At 36.4% G+C, this 19,856-nt stretch overlaps 1 protein-coding gene across 8 annotated transcripts in view; it reads right to left on the bottom strand.

Annotated features, from left to right (window-relative positions):
- Window positions 1–19,856, bottom strand: part of BTRC (beta-transducin repeat containing E3 ubiquitin protein ligase) — a 173,621-nt gene that overhangs the window by 106,209 nt on the left and 47,556 nt on the right. For 4 of the 8 annotated variants that reach the window (XM_006053158.3, XM_006053160.3, XM_006053161.3 and 1 more), the window contains one exon: window positions 10,482–10,589. The exons of the other annotated variants lie outside the window; for them this stretch is intronic. In XM_006053158.3, the coding sequence (XP_006053220.1) occupies window positions 10,482–10,589 (108 nt within the window). The remainder of the gene's footprint in view (window positions 1–10,481; window positions 10,590–19,856) is intronic. 8 annotated transcript variants of the gene reach the window in all.

The following is a 19,856-nucleotide window of genomic DNA, read 5'->3' as shown; positions in this document are numbered from 1 at the left end:
CTTTGACAAAGGAGGCAAAAATATACAATGGAGACAAGACAATCACTTTAACAAGTGGTGCTAGGAAAATGGTCAACTACCTGTAAAAGAATGAAATGAACACTTTCTAACACCAGACACAAAAATAAACTCAAAATGGATTAAAGAGCTAAATGTAAGACCAAAAACTATAAAACTCTTAGAAGAAAACATAGGCAGAACACTCTCTGACATAAATCACAGCAAGATTCTCTATGACCCACTTCCCAGAGTAATGGAAATAAAACAAAAATAAACACATGGGACCTAATTAAACTTAAAAGCTTTATCACAATGAAGGAAACTATAAGCAAGGTGAAAAGGCAGCCTTCAGAACAGGAGAAAATAATCAAATGAAACAACTGACAAGAATTAATCTCCAACATATACAAGCAGTTCATGCAGCTCAATACCAGAAAAATAAATGACCCAATCAAAAAGTGGGCCAAAGAACTAAATGGACATTTCTCCAAAGAAGACATACCGATGGCTAACAAATACATGAAAAGATACTCAGCATCACTCATTATCAGAGAAATGCAAATCAAAACCACAATGAGGTACCATCTCACACCAGTCAGAATGGCTGCCATCAAAAAGTCTACAAACAATAAATGCTAGAGAGGGTGTGGAGAAAAGGGAACCCTCTTATACCGTTAGCAGAAATGCAAACTAGTACAGCTACTATGGAGAACAGTATGGAGATTCCTCAAAAAACTGGAAACAGAACTGCCATATGACCTTGCAATCCCACTGCTGGGCACACAGACCAAAGAAACAGAACTGAAAGAGACACATGTACCCCAATGTTCACTGCAGCACTGTTTACAGCACCATAAAACAGGAGACTCTTATACAGAGTGAATTAAGTCAGAAAGAAAAACACCAATACAGTATATTAACGCATATATATGGAATTTAGAAAGACGGTAACAATGACCCTATATGTAAGACAGCAAAAGAGACACAGATGTAAAGAGCAGACTTTTGGACTATGCAGGAAAAGGCAAGGGTGGGATGATTTGAAAGAACAGCATTGAAACATATATATTACCATATATAAAACAGATGACCAGTGCAAGTTTGATGCATGAAGCAGGGCACTCAAAGCTGGTACTCTGGGACAACCCAGAGGGATGGGGTGGGGAGGGAGGTCGTAGTGGGGTTCAGGATGGGGGGACATGTGTACACCTGTGGCTGATTCATGTCAATGTATGGTAAAAACCACCACAATATTGTGAAGTAATTAGACTCCAATTAAAATAAATTAATTTTTAAAAATTAAAAATAAAAAGCAAAAAAAAAAAAAAAACAAAAAAACCAAACCTAATATTCAGGTGAACTAGGTCACTAACATGCGAAGAGTTGACTCATTGGAAAAGACTCTGATGCTGGGAGGGATTGCGGGCAGGAGGAGAAGGGGACGCCAGAGGATGAGATGGCTGGATGGCATCACTGACTCGATGGACATGAGTCTGGGTGAACTCCGGGAGTTGGTGATGGACAGGGAGACCTGGTGTGCTGCAATTCATGGGGTCGCAAAGAGTCAGACACGACTGAGCGACTGAACTGAGGTCACTAACCTTGATACACCCTAGTTTCCACTTTAGGAAAAGACAAATGTAAATATCTACCTCAAACACTGTTAGAAGGCTGGAAAGAAAAATATTTCTTAGTAGGGTATTCTACATATATCTTTCACTTTGGTACAGATTTATGTGACATATACTACTTACAATGAGTGAATTAAGGTTCAACTTAAAAAAAAGTTATCACTTTTTTTTTTGGCTAAAGGACAGAGGAGACTGGTAGGCTATACTTCATGGGGTCGCAAAGAGTCGGACACAACTGAACAACTTCACTTTCAATAGAAATATTTGAAGGTACAGAAAACTCCACAAATCCCATTTGCTTTAAATCCATGTGCCCAGAGACTATATATAAAGCATTTTAATGTTTATCCTTGGACAATTCCTTGTATACTTCCATTTGAAAAATAAAACTCTATGAAATTAAAACAAAAAAAAATTTTCAAACTTGATTTTTCCAGTCTGTGTTACTTATATTGGGGTGACCCCAGACCTCCTTGGGTACCTATATTCTCCCTTGTGCCATGGGGTCATGTTGAAGTCAGGGCAATTAAGTAAAATTCAACATTATTCAACATAAAAGCAATAAGCCCTCTTGGTGGAATGAAAAGTTTAATTTTTCAGATCCATCAGGAAAAAAAAAATTTTTTTAAGGAAATCAGATCATCTCACAATAAGATGATCTGGATTAGATCCCTGGAGTAGGAAATGGCAACTTACTCCAGTATTCTTGCCTGGACAATTCCACAGAGGAGCCTGACAGGCTACAGTCCATGGGGGTCTCAAAGAGTCGGACACGACTGAGTAACTGAGCATGCACACATGCAAATACTAGACAATGCTGCGCATTAGCCTGTAAATGAACATTACCTGCATCACAAACATGTCAGAATACTTAGCAATGGAAGAGTCCATTATTCTTGAAACAGAATATTAAAACAAACTTGAAACAGAATATTAAAAACAATCAAGTAAGCATCTTGAAAGACAAATCAGTCCTAATGGTGTCATTCTTCCCAAGACAGACTTTCTAGCATAAAGTAAATACACCAAATTCAGGTCATCTATAACTTTTCTGAGTTTTATATATATATAAATTGAAAGGGCAGAAGGTGAACAATGAATTTCAAGGTCAGCTAAAATGTTTTAAAATTCATAATTGTACTTTCTTTTAAATAAATGAGCTTCAATAATATATAGTATAATAAATATCCAACATTTTGCACCTACACTTTAATTTGTTCCTAATCAAGACTAAAGGGTCACTTTCAGTATTATCTCTAATGATTTCTATCCTTTCTGTAAACTATTGTTAATCCCTACTATCATTTTAATTTTCCCTGTGTCTATTCTGGTATAGAATAAGGGTAAAACGCAATAAAATAGCCAAACAATTGTACAAACCCACACTGCTGTGAAGATAAAGATGTTGACATCACTGAAACTGAACTCAGCTGGCTGGCAGTGCCAGTATTGAATAGCCTGAAATGTGCATTTGTCCATCAACAAGAGTCCAAATTCAGTATACAAAATCTAATTCAGAAGGGATCATCGTAGTGTGAGTCATGTAAAAGTCAAATGTATAAAATCTGAGGCCTGCCCATAAATCAGACTCAACAAATTTTCCTTTATTCTGTGTAAATATGTAGTCTTTGGAATGACTGTTTAATTATCATAACTTCTTTTTGAATATAGAACACTCGTGTGTATGTATGCACAGGTACTCCGAGCAATTCAAGGCTTTCTCTTTCCCATCCTATCAATGTTAGTTAATCTTTTACATTTCAAGTGCCAAGCACTTGATACTGTGCTTGACACTGGAAATGTAAAAATGAACAAAACATAGTTCTACTCTCAAGAAACTGAACAATTACAATAGCGTATCAGTGTTTATGACAGAGGTATCTATTGCATGTCCTTGGTACATATGCTCTGACTAGGTTAAGGGAGTGGGGAGGGGTAAAAAGATCAGTAAGGGCCTTTATTCTAGAGGTGAAACAACTTAAGCAGAACTGTGGAATTTAGGAATTAGCCAAGTTAGATAAAAGTGGGAGGCAAGGGGAAAGGGATGATAGGTGTTTTCAGTAGTAGCATTCTCCAGGTAGAGAATAGGATATGCCAAGACACAGAGCATGACACAGTACTGCTGGAGAACTATGAATTTGAAATGGCTAAAAATTATATGGGGTAAAGAGGGATAACGGAGAAGGCAATGGCATCCCACTCCAGTACTCTTGCCTGAAAAGTCCCATGGGCGGAGGAGCCTGGTGGGCTGCAGTCCATGGGGTCGCTAGGAGTCGGACACGATTGAGCGACTTCATTTTCACTTTTCACTTTCATGCATTGGAGAAGGAAATGGCAGCCCACTCCAGTGTTCTTGCCTGGAGAATCCCAGAGATGGGGGAGCCTGGTGGGCTGCTGTCTATGGGGTCACACAGAGTCGGACACAACTGAAGCGACTTAGCAGCAGCAGCAGCAGCAAAGAGGGATAAAAATTGATATAACCAGGTGACAAACATAGAATTTAATAAAGCATAGAACAGAGCTGAAAATCAGGAAGTAACAGTATCAGTAAAATAGTAATATCTGAGAGGACATTTAAAATAGATCCTTTCTTTTTCTATTTCTCTATATTTTTATAATTATTAAGTTTTTACTTTTATAATTTTATAATAAAGTGGTAATAATAAATATATTTTAAAACAAAATTATATTTGTCTGGGCATGTCTATGTGTGTGTGTATGCATGCATGAATGGATAAGTCATTCTAGACTGAAGGAACTAGCATGTTGATTTATGATTATCACAGGAATAATACTTTTTTGTTTACATATTTACCAAATAATTTATATATTCTACTACAAACAATTAGTTTTATTAGCAGACAAAAATGTAGGGTTCCCCCCCCACCAAACAAAAACATTTTTGATTTGTCACTATATGCAAATTCTTTATGTAAAGGGTATAGCTAGGATAAACATAGGTCATATGTCAACATATGCACTGAAAACAAAATCTTACTGTAGTTGATTTAGAATGTTGTATTAATTTCTTCTGTACAGCAAAGTGACTCAGTTATGCATATATATATTATTTTTCATATTCTTTTTCATTATGATTTGTCACAAGATACTGAATGTAGTTACTTGTGCTATACAGTAGAACCTTCTTATTTATTCACCCATATCTGTAGTTTGCCTCTGCTAATCTCAAACTCCCATTCCTTCCCTCCCCTACCTACACTTCCTGGCAACCACAAGCCTGTTCTCTATACCTATGAATATGTTTTGCTTCACAGATACGTTGATTTGTATTATATTTTAATTTTACATATAAGTGATATCATATGGTATTTCTCTTTCTCTTTCTGACTTACTTTGCTTAGTATGATAATCTATAGGTCCATCCATGTTGTTGTATATGGCATTATTTCATTCTTTGTGATGGTTGAGTAACCTTCCAGTGTGTGTATAAATATATATATATATATATTCTTATATACCACATCTTCTTACAATTCATCTGTCAATGGACATTTAGGTTATTTCCATGCTTGGCAATTATAAACAGTGCTGCTATGAACAAAGGGGTACGTGTATCTTTTTGAATAATAGTTTTGTCTGGGTATATGCCCAAGGGTGGGATGGCTAGATCACATGACAATTCTATTTTTGGTTTTTTGAGGACCCTCATACTGTTTTCCATAGTGGCTGTACCAATTTACAATCCCACCAACAGTGTAAGAACATTCCCTCTTTGGCATTTGTTATTTGTAAATATTTTAATGGTGGCCATTAAATGTGAGGTGGCACCTCATTTTAGTTTGATTTGCATTTCTCTAATAATTAGCGATATCTTCAGCTTTTCACCATTCACTCAAATACTGGCTGTTGATTTGTCATAAATGGCTTTTATTATGTCGAGACATGTTCTCTCTCTACCAATTTTCATTAGAGTTTTTATCTAAATGGATGTGATTTATCAAAGGCAAATTTTTCTGTGTCTATTGAGATGATCATGTGGTTTCTATCCTTTCTTTTGTTGATGTGGTGTATCCACTGATTGATCAGTGTATGCTGAACCATCCTTATGACCCTGGGATGAATCCAACTTGGTTGTGGTTTTATGCATTGTTGGATTTGGCTTCCTAATAATCTGTTGAGAATTTTCGTGTCTATGGTCATCAAAGATACTGGCCTGTAATTTTCTTTTTTGATACTCTGTGTGACAGTTTTGGTATCAGGGTGATGATACCATAGAATGTCTTTGGGAGTGTTCAAAAGGAACTGAACTTTTTATTAAACAAAAATTGTACACTACTGAGATGATTTATATATAATGGGGGGCATCAGTTATGATTTGATAAGTGAGCATTTTTGACATGGGGTAATTTTCCTATGGTAGTGTTTTGTAAAAAAAATTTGTGTGCTCATTTACATTCAGTGTGATAATCCATATTCCTCTAAAACCTCAAATGTAAAATAAATCTTCCATATGTATATATACCTATACTCTGAATAATGCTTAACTTCCCTAGCATTCTTCCATGTTAACACTTCACATAATAGATGGTAAGATTTAGTAGACTTCAAGTATTTTTCTTTTTAACTTTACTAAAGAATAATTGATTTACAATGTTGTGTTAATTTCTGCTATACATCAAAGTGACTCAGTTATGCATGCATACATACACATATATATATATATATATATATATATATATTCTTTTCCATTATGGCTTCTCATAGGATATTGAATATAGTTCCCTGACATCATTAAGTATTCTTAAACAGTAAAACACATTACATTATCTCTCTTGAAGTCAACTCTCAACAATTTCAACCTCTGGACACTAGATTTCAAACAATGGACACTAGATTAATATTAAAATATTACATGGTTCAAGCTCAAAAATTCCTTAAAATTACTAGCTATTCATAACACCAAAAACATTCTAAGGTCATATAAATCTACCTAAATTATTATTGTCAGAATTTCTCTTCTTCTTTAATGTCTAAAGAAAATAAAGGATCCGAATTACTTAGCTATTTTTAAACACTTGCTATTGCTCAGTCTCATTTAATAGTACAGATTATAAGACTACCAGGTGCTGAGGACAAACAAATGATTCCACAAAATACACCCACTGTTAATCAACAGAAATCCTCTTAATTACCTATAGACTTTCCAGGACAAAGCATAATGATGAAAATGAAAATATGTTCAAACTATAAACAAGTCCTCAAAGAATCTCTGTATTTAAACAATATTTAGAGCATCTTTTCTGTAGTAATTTGAAATGTGTGGATTGGAAAAGTCAATAATCAAACCATATCAATGTTGCCATTTCCATCTGAGTTACTGAGGATAATCCAACAAATTAAGCAACAGCTCTTCATTTTATATTGTCAAAGAATTTTGATTTTGAAGCTGCTTCAAATTTGCTAAAGGAATGCAATAATTTCAAAGAAAAAAATGTCATGAAGCTATTACTAAGTCGCCTCCTCAAAGATGTTTGGCAACATAAGTAGAAATAAGTATTCCTACTGGGCAACCACTTTGAAGAATTACTTGAAATGTATCTCTTAAAGTTAAAAACACTCTACGACCCAAGCAATTCCACTCTTAGGTATTAAGCCAAGAGAAATAAACATCCATGTCCACAAAAAGATGCACAAACTGTACACCATAGCTTTAGCCATAGCAGACAAAAATGGGAATAATCCAAATGTCTACCAATAGACGAATGGAAAAACTGTGGTGTATTAGTACAATGGAATTTATTTAGCAATAAAAAAAGAATAAGTTACAGATAAACATAACAAAATGGATAAATCTCAAAAACATTATGCTGATCAAAACAGAACAGATATAAAAAATGTATACTATATGACTACATTTATATGAGGCTCAGGTACAGGCAAAACTGATCTTTGGTGGTAAATCAGAACAGTAATTGCATATGGGATATGGGTAATAACTGGAAGGGGGTACAAAGGAATTTTTTCAGATTATTGAAGAGTGAAATTACACAAGTGTAGGTGGCTCAGATGGTAAACAATCTGCCTGCAATGCAGGCGGCCCGGGTTCGATCCCTGGATCGGGAAGATCCCCTGGATACAGGAATGGCTAATCCAGGGACTGAGGAGCCTGGCAGGCTACAGTCCGTGGGGTCACAAAGAATCAGACACAACTGAGCAACTAACACTTTCACTTCATGGGTACTAACTGGAAGAGGGTACAAAGGAACTTTCTCAGATTATGGAAGTGCTCTATATTTTGAAAGTGAGGTTACACAAATGTTTATAGTTATCAAATTCATCTAAGAGTACACAAGATGTGTACATTTTACTGCATGTAATTTTTACATAAACAAAAATCTAAATAAGCAAATAAGGTAAAACCCAAACCAGAAAAATGTAAATGCACTGAGATTGTTATAGTTCTAGTAGTGAAAACAGGAAAGACTAGACTTAAGTCTATATCTGCCAATTAGTCAATCAGCAATTTGGAGCACCTGTGTATAATGAACCTGACAGAAAAAAACCATTGAATTAACAGAATGCCAGCAGATAACCCCATTTTTTTCCATTTTTACTACATAAAACTTAATGATTTTTCTGGAGATAAGAAAAGAAAAATAAACATTCATACTTATAGCCATACTGGAGAAAGCAAAGTTTTTCATCAATACCTGAACCCAGAGTAGGCTTTGCTATGATACAGAATTTGGTTAAGGCATGGAAAAAAAGTAAGATTTCATTTCACAGTGTAATGTTATATAGCAAGGTGAAACAGTATTTGCTGAAAGTTTCCAAACCTAGTCCTTCGGGCATGTTTCTGATAATATAGAACCCATTAATCTGCCAGACCCTGTTCTAAGTGAAACAAGAAGGAAAGGGGGGCAGGACACAGCCTTTAAAAGAATGACAGATATTAGGACATGACCAAAACTGATTAGAACTAACTAGATCCAAGATGGTGGAAGATCTGGTTCCCTCCAGATTTTGTTCTATATGTCCCTTTTTTGGCTAATTTTAACCTGTATCTCTTCCTTGTAATAAACCTTGAATATAATAGCTTTCAGTGAGTTCTGTTGAGTCCTTTCTAGTGAATTATCAAATCTGAGGAGAGGAGCAGAGGGGGAGGTGTCCTTACAACTGGTATCTGAAGTGACAGCAGTCTTATAGGGACTGTTCTCTCAGACTGCACTCTGGTGAAACTCACTGCAACTCCAAAAAGGTTAAAAGCAAAGAATATGAGTTTCTTGAGAGCTGAAACTTCATCAGTATGATATATAGTAAAAAAGAAAAGATATTTGAAATAGATTGATATTCAGGATATTAATATTTTCTAACATTAACAGCAATAATGTTAATGATGATGAAGATGAGAATAATAAAAACAGCAACTATTTACTGCATGCCCTAACTACAGTCTCCATTTATAGATGAATTTAGAATGAAATGACTTGCTTAAGATCATACCACTAGTGACAAACAGTATGTAAGTCCTGATTTAACTAATTTTAAAGCCTGCACAGCATCATATTGTATCTCATAAGACAAAGAAGTTTAATATATTTTGCAAAGGACAAACAAATATCCAGTAACATCATCACTAAAATAGTATCATTAAAGGTAAGTAACTGTTAGCACTGGTCAGGAATGTAGAATACTTAGGTTCTCCAACCTTTAACTAAGACTCAGTCATAAGCATTCTGATACTTACAACTTGTCTTCGAAATTATTAATAGAACATGAGCTACATAAGTTAAAAACAAATTTAAATCACTAGTTTGTTACATATTACTAAGTAAATGTTAATTGCTCAATTGTGCCTGACTCATTGCAAGCCCATGGACTGTGTCGCCCACTAGGCTTCTCTGTCCATGGAATTCTTCAGGCAAAAATACTGGAGTGGGTAACCACTCCCTTCTCCAGGGGATCATCTCAACCCAGGAATCGAACCAGGATCTCCTGCATTGCAGGCAGATTCTTTACCATCTGAGCCACCAGGGAAGCCCAAATGCTAGATACAAATTCCAAACACCTAAGGTAGATAAATGACACTTCTACCAAGAAAATCACTATGTATCATACCCTAATCTGTAAAGAATGGGCATCGAGCTCTGTCTTACATATTTCTCTACAAGTTTTCCTCTTTCCTTCTATAGTTTTCTCTCACATCCTGGAACTGTCCTAGTGGCCTCTAAGAAAGGCCAAAGGGAACTAGGATCTGATGGTCCAAACAAGACCAGCTGGACTGTCTCAAGCTGAACACTATACTCAAAGGTCATGAAGGCCTTTCCACCTTGAAACTAGACCTATTAATCAGGATATAAATAAACACAGTTCTTATATATGTAAAATACACACATATAGATACATAAACATATACATACACCCACACATAAATAATAGTATAGTAGCAAGGAGACACTCTGAATTGAGCACTTTATGTTTTTAGTAATCATAAGAAAAACATAAGAAAGTGCCCAGGCAACTGGTTGCAATTAATTGATTGATTATATTAATTGGTTTTATGTAGGTCCAGAGCAAACATTACATATTGAATGCTATTTATTGAGATTTCTTTAAAACTCACTATCATACTTCTACTAAACATGAAAACCAACAAATCAAGTTGTGCTCTGTCAATTTTGGCAAACCAATTATAACAAAAATGTCTCAAGAGTGGATCAGTCTGGATCTACATTAAAAATGAAAGGAGAACTGAGTGACGTGAAATACAGGCAATATGAAGGAGAAAAGCGAACTTAAGTAAAGGATGGGAAAGAAGGAGAGACACACTAATGAATTAACACACACATACTAATGCCCACAAATAACCCACAGAGACAGAGAAAGTACCTGGAAAGCTGTGAGTGCGCCAGTCCCTGGGTTATACAGGCATCGCAGCGAAGGCATGCTGTCCGCCAGGCTGGAGCAGCCCAGCCACAGAGACCTGGGCATAGAGCACTGCAGAGAGAGGACAACTATGAGATGGGACAGCATGAGACAGGATGACACAGATTACAGGAATTCTCAAAGCTTGGCTAAATACAATATTCCAGTTGCAGCTTGCCTTTATGACAGAAACATCTTCAAGAAACATACTATTTACTAGTTCTAACCCCAGATGGAAACTCAAAAGGAGCACTAGTGCCCAAAAAAGGAAGAAAAAAAAAAGTTATAGGTCAAAAAGCAAAATATTTAATTTAAAAATTTATTCCTGTTCTTCTGTGTATGAAACTAAAGGAAATCTACTTCTTAATCCAATTAATCAATTCTTTTCCTCTACGCACCTCAACTCATCTCCCATAAACTCACCACAAAAGTGAAATATTGTGCAGACTAAGCAGAAAAAAGAAATCATTCTTAGTAGCACTTCAACACTAGAAACGGTAAATTAGAAAACAAAATATCACAGGAAACTTAAAAGAATTTTAAGAAGGTGGGAAGAAGGAAAAGAAAAAGTATTATACCCCTACAGTTTGACAGCAACTAACGCCGCACAATTTGCATACGTTTTATATATCTTGTTAGTCTGCTATTCATTAACCAAAATGCATAAGTTACCATAGCAGCTGCCTCTTTATCTTTCCAGATGGATTTAGGGGGATGTGGGGGATGGCAGGAGGAGGCAAGAAACAATCCAAACAGAAGGGAAAACAACAACAAAGCAAGGAGAGACAGGGACAGAAAAAGAGGACCCCAAAAAGCTGCTGGTCCTAAAACTTTGTAAATAAATAAACAAGTAACGTGCAGGTGTAAATATACATACAGTATATTCAAAACAAACAAAAAAAAAGGTAGAAATTATGAGCTTTAGTATTACTAATTACACAGTATTAGTGGTACTGCTCCTGTACCTTATAAACACTGTATCTTTTAGAAGAATTTTTACAATCTTTAGATTTCCCTAAATGTATCCCAGGCTGAATCTTTGTCCATCAACTTGGGTGCTATTACAGTCCAGTAATACTAAAAAACTAAATACCTGATCATAGCACATATAAAAACAGAAAAACATTTTAAAGCACAACAGTCAGTGCACATAATACTAAACTTTAAATTATAAGCTTTGGACTATTTATTATCATCATGGGACTTTTTTCTTCTTAAAACACTTTAGTTGGGGAAATATTAAGGAAACAAAATATGGTATTCACTGTTCACTATCTATAACTGATACAAGGATGGTATACTGGAAAGGCCTTCAAAAATTGGTTTAGACTCCAGCTTTCAGATCATTATTTTCTTATTTTTTAGTTAAGGTGATTGATGCCCAGGAGAAATTAAGCATTTATCCATGATCATAGCATTTAGAAAGTAGAGAAGTAAGAACTAGAGTCCTGGCCTACTGCTTTTCAGTTCAGAACTCTTTTTGCCTCTATCCTCCCTTAGGTCATAAAGTGGAAGCATCAGACTGCAAAAACAGCTATCTACTCAAGGCACCACTGCATAACTTAACAACCAAAACAGCCAAACTGCTTTGAACTACTACAACAGTCACCTAATTTTTTTGTTTCAACGTTTCTTCACTTCAAACTACAATCCATTTTACAAACAGCCGCTAAACAGAATTGTCTTCACTTTGTGATCGTGTCACTCTCGTCAATAATTCACAAGGCTCCCTAGAAATTCAAGCACTCTATTAATCTGACCTTTCCCCACTGCCTACATCAACTCACCTTCTCTGTCCTTCCAGCTGGCCCTGGAACTCTAATGAATTACCTTGATATTTTGTTCAAATATACATCTTACCCCCATACTTTTGAACTTGTAATTTCCTTCTTCCTTTCACCCTAACCATGCATGTGCATGCTTTCATCTACCATTTACTTATTTGTCTCCTAAGAATTTTGGGGCTTTGCAGGTGGCACTAGTGGTCAAGAATCCACCTGCCAATGCAGGAGATGCAAGAGACTCAGTTTGATCCCTAGGTTGGGAAGATCCCCTTGAGTAGGAAATAGTAACTTGCTCCAGTAATCTTGCCTGGAAATTTCTATAGACAGAAGAGCCTGGCAGGCTACAGTCCATGGGGCTGCAAAGAGTCAGGCATGACTGAGCATGAGCTCCTAAGAATTATTTAATTTCAGTCTTATCCAGTGGTTCTCAGTAGCAGATATTCTCATTTTGTGAGAAGGCAGCTGGAAGAAGAGGACAAGGAAAAGCAGGATAAAAATAAAGTTTCTTTCCCCTTGAGAACCACTGTTCTACTAATATGACTCTCTACTGCTGCTGCTGCTAAGTCACTTCAGTCCCGACTCTGTGCGAGCCCATAGACGGCAGCCCACCAGGCTCCCCCGTCCCTGGGATTTTCCAGGCAAGAACACTAAAGTGGGTTGCCATTTCCTTCTCCAATGCATGAAAGTGAAAAGTCAAAGTGAAGTTGCTCAGTCGTGTCTGACTCTTAGCAACCTCATGGACTGCAGCCTACCAGGCTCCTCTGTCCATGGGATTTTCCAGGCAAGAGTACGGGAGTGGGGTGCCACTGCCTTCTCTGGACTCTATACTGGAAGCACCAAATTCTTAGCCAAAATAATTTTTGTTACGATGATGACATTAAAAGTTTCTAAATCTAATGTTTTGGTCATTTATCTGACAAGTACTTGTTGAGTATCTTCTTTGTGCTGGGCACTGTCCTAGGCACTAGGGATAGAACAATGAACAAAAGAAACAAAAACACTTTATATTCTGGTGATAAGTCTCTCAGCCATAAATTCTTCTATATTTAAAATCTTTAATGGAAAAGAAATTCATTGGTAGTGACTTTCTCTCATTGTTAATGAGACAACCTATATGATTAATCAAGTGGTTGAAAGTTCTGTGTATTCTGGGTAGAAAAACGTTCACGCTGAATGGACTGAATTTGAGAAAAGAGAGAAATAAAGCGAGAATTTTTAAAAGCCAAAATGAAAACAGTGAAAGAAAATGGAGTAGGCACTGAAAAATAGCCTGTCACTTTTCTGACTTCCCTTCAGAAGAGGTAGATGGCTCATATACTTTTGGCAATAACTAAGTGCATGATCTCCACTTTTTAATTAAAATATACATTTTTATTTATATTTATGACTGCTCCCTGGTAAGCTTTTAAGGCATTCCTCTTTTGAATGTTTTGTCTCCTTCATTTTATATTAGGTTCTATGTTATTTCTGCAGTATGTACTTGGTTAATCATTATCCAACTGTCCTTTCTGTTACTCATTCTAATGCCCTTCTTCTCATTCATTCATTCCTATCGTCCATCAAAACTCCTAAAAACTAAGAATTTGAAAGGGCTTTATCCCACCTCCCTAAACTAAAATTCCCAAATAAAACTATAATCAATAATAAGCCACATACACCCAGGAAAGTCACTAGATATACTGGTGTGATTTCTAAAATAGCATTAAATTGCAAACACCACACAGAGGATGCATTCCTGATTATTACAAGACAATTGGTGTGGGTATGATAACCACACTTGAATATAGTCTGATCTGCACATTACCATAAGATTTTATATATTATAGCTCAATTTAAAAACCAATTTTCAAATTGGTTTGTATTGTAACAATTAATCTTACCCATACTGGTAAATGCCACTTTAAAACACTGAGGAAAAAAGATATAATTACAAAATTAATGGAATAGGCTATAATTTCTAACTCTACCTCTTTCCCTTCTATCTTCCCATTTAGCAGCATTTTCTAAATGAAAAAAGAAATCAAAAGAAATTTAGGCAATAAGCAACAGAGTGGAAAACGGTGCCACCGCTGTTACTATTCCTTATGTAGTCTTAACATTTCAGGGTCATCCTGATTGGTCAGTTTTCTGACAAAAATGTATCACTTTCTCTGTCCTTCAACAATGAACAAATAATCCTCCTTAAAATGCCCAAAACCCACGTAAGTTTTCTACTTAAAGTTGAGGCAGTAAGTTTGTTTCTCCTTGCAAACTAATATGGGAACTCCTAAGACTTTCCTTCTACACTTAAAACAATTTTTAAATAAAAGTAGGTTCCAAACTAAACTGCAATCTAGCAACTATATTCTCACTTTTAAATATTTAACTTCCATTATCTGTTAAAGAACTTGTGAATGACCTATTCCTTAAGTATTTCTCCTTTGCAATCTCAAAAGCTACAATGAAGTTTGAATCACACATGGGCCTCCCTCTAACAGAAATCTAGCCCTACATAGCACAGGTTTATTTCTTCAGCTCACTTTCTACTTAACCTCACCCCAAATGGCTCTCCACTGCAACCCTCAAAATAAGGTTGAAAACTACAATAATTTATTACAACTGAAGTTTGTTACTCAACTGAATGAGTTTACCAGCTTTTAAAAAACATACACAGCATTTTTTTAAATGCTTAAAACATGTTTTCTACTACTTGAAAGAATCAAGAAAAATCAAAGAAAAAGAGATTGAAACGCTGCAACAAGGGGCCTGCAGTGCTTTGAGGAGGAAGTATCTAAGGTCCATCAGGTTCAACAGCACAAACTCATTTTCACAGATAACAGTGAAAATCTTGACTCTTCCCCTTATTTGGCTGCCTGGAAAAAGCCACAGTTTCTCTTCACTGATAGAACGCCCTGCAGGCAAAGGGCTGGCCTTAGCATTTACTATATAAAAGCTGAATGACAAAATCCCTTAAACTCAGGTCCCTGTTGGTCAACTTCTAGGAGTAATAGACGCTATAATAATCAACAGTAAAAAGATTGCTGCATTGAGAGTTTATGTATCCTTAAGCCATGGAATAGAAGAATTCCCTTTTCACAACTATATCAACTAAAAAATTCAGGCCAAGAGAACTATAGTATTCCATAGATCATGTATATTCAGTCTCTACCTATACAAAATCATTGACCTGCCTCTTAAGAATCCCAATTTAGTTCACTTACCAAAGTGTCATATATGATAATCATATCTGCCTACCCTTAATGCACAAGGTTTTGGTAAAGTTAAAATAAGGGATCTAAAACTTCAAGTACAAAAGAAAAAATATAAAGTGCATCATTACCAAGAACAGGATTCCATGAATGCCACTTGCATTTCAAAATGTTCTGAGAAGCCATTAAGAAGTGTAGATCATGGAATCAATAAATTCACAAATAGTAACTACAAGGAAAAATACAATAATGTACTAAATTGTGTCACACAATTGCTGCTATATAAGTTTAAAGTTCTAATTTTTAGAAAAGTTCAAACACAGGCTTTAATTTTTTGTAGAATTTGTTACTATATGTAAATTTATTACGTTTGCCTCCTCTATCAGACTGTATTTCTTAGATATGAGTCATGTCTTTTTTTTTTTTTAACTCACCAGTGTTTGATCAGAGTAGATGCTCAATAAAAGTGCTTTTAATGTCAAGAGATCAGCAAAAGCTACCTATCATAGAGAGAGAAGTAAGGAAACAGTTTTTGCTTATAGAACAGTGAGAATACCGGTAAAATAACACTGGTTACTTTACTGAGATTGATCTTACCAGGCTGGAAGGTATGTGTGTTGGATAAATCTCTTTCATAATTTATCATCTTACTCACCTGTAAGACAATCTAGTCAGCAAGTAAGATCCAGAGAGGTTAAATAAATTACTGAAAGTGAATGGGTATCACACAAGTGGTAAATATAGGATTCAAAGCTAGATACTCTGACTACTAGGATGATGCCACACAAAAATGGCATTTAAAAAGTCAGACATGAAGTTATCTCATTTATTAAGAAATACAGAGCCAAAGGTGGGTTTTGGGGCACTGAAACCAAGAGGCCATGGTAATTAACAATGTGGTGGCCCAAACTTATATAAAGCGAAAGATCAACAGGACTTAATGACTAATGAAAGGAACGAAGAAAGGTAAGTCTGAAATAAGTCCCAAGATTTCAAAGGAATGACTCGAAGAATGATGGTAGCACTGACAGGCACACATAAACTAAAAATGCTCTGTGGGTTCTGGGGTATTGGGCTGGGAATGGAGTAGGTAAGGTCAGAAATCATAAATATAACATGAAAATAAACCTCTTATATGTGAGTGAAAATATGGCATGGGTAGAAAGCTGTAAGTGCTACACAAATACAGCATCACTGGCTTCTGCATAAATTATAATCCACTAGGTTGCAAGCATTTGTTGTAAAAATACTAGTGAGATTTTTTTAATTTAAAAAATAAAATGATTCCTCTTACCTCTCAACTCCTTTCCTTTCCTACCTGAAAAACTCAGTTCGACAGTCATTAAGTGAGTACAAGCCAAGTGGGCATCAAACTGAGTGGTATAAATTAAATGGCAATAACGGCCCAATACAGGTTTTTGGAGTCCAAGTGCGTGTGAGAGAGGTGTCCCTGAGGGGTAAGAGAGTTTCATAGTCCAAGTAGAATAAGGGAAAAAAACTTTACAAGAGACGGGCCTGTCATGGAGTTCTATAGCTCGAGTTGAGTGAGGAGAGCTTCTACATGGGGGACTGAAGTGGCAGTGAGTAAGATGATGACGTGTCCACATGACAGGGAAGGGCAGGGCAGTAAGAGTTCCCAAAGCAGACAGAAGAAGACATTCACAGAATAGAGGGATAGTGGCCCAGCAAAGAGTTTCTGACTCAATGCGGAGAAAGGGTAGAAGGGGCAGTCCAGGGCAAATAGATTCCAAAAGGTTGGGGAAAGCATCCATACAGAGTATTGGGTGAGAAATGGAGACAGAGCTACGTCACCAATGGGAGATGAGTTATATGGGAAGATTCACTGAATGAAGTGGGTAGAGCAAATATTAAGGATAATAAGAGCAAATATTAAGGATAGTAAAAAACCCAAACTTCTCATCAGAGAAGAGTTACAGATAAAGAAATGAAGAAAGCTAGAGTGAATACTATGCTGCTGAACTAGATATTATGAATCCAAAGCTTTGTATCAGAGACAGAGACAATTCTAGGTTAAGTGATGTATGCATAGGTATATACACATACATACAAACATACCCCCTGGCTCTATCAAATGAGAGAGTGTAGTAACAGTAACACCTTAATAGTAATGAGTACACTGATCACACACACACACACATTTAGTGATTCTAAATATCACCCTCCACTAAAAAGAATCAGAGCTCCTTAGAACAATGGCTAATTCCAGGACTTGGGCAGGAAAAGTTTCAGATAAGTGCAGAGTACCTTATTGTGGTACTCAAAGAAAGATGGAGACATCACAAGATGATACAGGGGCCAGTGCAAAGGCTCTCACAGGCTAATTCCAGGACAAACTGAACATCAGAACAAATAATGATGATAATGGATTATAATACTGGCAGGTAATACCAGTATTACAACATGCCCCTCAATGATTCCTACCTCCTGATATTCATGAAACTTCTAAGTAATCCTGTCTCCTTGAGTGTGGAATAGCCTAATACCTTGCGTCTAGGTTATGTAAGACTGTAACTTCTATCTTGCTAACAGACTCCACTGTCTCCTTGGCTTGCATACTTGGATGAAGCAAGTAGTCACACTGGAGAGGTTCACATGGCAAGGAACTGAGGGTTGCCTCCAGTCAACAGCCAGCTAGGAACTGGGTCTCCAGTAACTCCCGAGGAAAGGAATTCTGCCAAAAATCATGTAAACTTGAAGTGGCTCTTTCCCCAATCAAGCCTTCAAACAGGACCTCAGCCCTGGCCAATACCTTCATTATAGTCTTGTAAGGGATCTTAAAGTGGAAGACCCAGATCAGGCATGCCCAGACTCCTGAACCAAAGAAATTGTGTGATAATAAATGTGTGCTCTATGCCACTAAATTTGTGGTAATTTAGTATGCCACAAAAACTAATATAATAACACACTGAGTAAAACAGAAATCCAAATTAATATATGATACTTAAATGGTCTCAAAATATTTTCCCATATGATACTTATTTCAAAAGGGAAAACAGTAATTTTACAGTAGAAAAACCTAACACCTTAATCAAGTGACAATTATTAATGTTACCGATAATGAAACAAATTAAAATAATGTGTCACCTGATAGACTGCAATAAGAACACAGCATCACCTCTGTGATATTTCTGCCAGTGATATACAGCCTATATCTAATTATAAGAAAACATCAGAAAAACCCAAATTGAAAAATAATCTACAAAATAACTGTCCTGTAATCCTCAAGAATGTCAATGTTAGGGAAGTCAAGGAAAGACTAAAAAATTGTCCCCTTCTGAAGGGAGACTAAAGAAGACATGATAACTAAATTCAATATGTCATTCTGGACTAGATCCTTATGTATAAAAGGTCATTTATTGGAATTGATAGAAAAACTTGGAGTCTGTGGATTAGCTGGCAGTCATGTATCAATACTAATTTCCTTATTTTTATGGCTATTATTGGGTTCTACAGGAAGATGTAGATTTAGAAAAGGCAGAGGAACCAAAGGTCAAATTGCTAACATCTGTTGGATCATCGAAAAAGCAAGAGAGTTCCAGAAAAACATCTACTTCTGCTTTATTGACTACGCCAAAGCCTTTGACTGTGTGGATCACAACAAACTGTGGAAAACTCTTTAAGAGTTGGGAATACCAGACCACCTGATTTGCCTCCTGAGAAATCTGTATGCAGGTCAAGAAGCAACAGTTAGAACTGGACATGGAACAACAGACTGGTTCCAAATTAGGAAAGGAGTACGTCAAGGCTCCATATTGTCACCCTGCTGATTTAACCTATATGCAGAGTACATCATGTGAAATGCTGGGGTGGATGAAGCGCAAGCTGGAATCAAGATTGCCTATCAATAACCTCAGATATGCAGATGACACCACCCTTATGGCAGAAAGCAAAGAATTAAAGAGCCTCTTGGTGAAAGTGAAAAAGGAAGGTGAAAAAGTTGGCTTAAAACAACATTCAGAAAAGTAAGATCATGGCATCCGGTCCCATCACTTCAGGCAATTAGATGGGGAAACAATGGAAAAAGTGAGAGACTTTATTCTGCTGCTGCTGCTAAGTCACTTCAGTCGTGTCCGACTCTGTGCGACAGTGGGGTGACTTTATTCTATTGGGCTCCAAAATCACTGCAGATGGTGACTGCAGCCACGAAGTTAAAAGACGCTTGCTCCTTGGAAGAAAAGCTGTGACCAACCTGGACAGCATATTAAAAAGCAGAGACATTAATTACTTTGCCAACAAAGGTCCGTCTAGTCAAAGCTCTGGTTTTTCCAGTAGTGATGTATGGAGGTGAGAGTTGGACCGTAAAGAAAGCTGAGCGTGGAAGACTTGATGCTTTTGAACTGTGGTGT

This window comes from Bubalus bubalis, chromosome 23 (assembly GCF_019923935.1).
Source record: "Bubalus bubalis isolate 160015118507 breed Murrah chromosome 23, NDDB_SH_1, whole genome shotgun sequence".
NCBI classification, from domain to species: Eukaryota; Metazoa; Chordata; class Mammalia; order Artiodactyla; family Bovidae; genus Bubalus; species Bubalus bubalis.
Note: the sequence above shows the minus strand (reverse complement) of the source record. Positions and strands in the feature narration are given on the sequence as shown.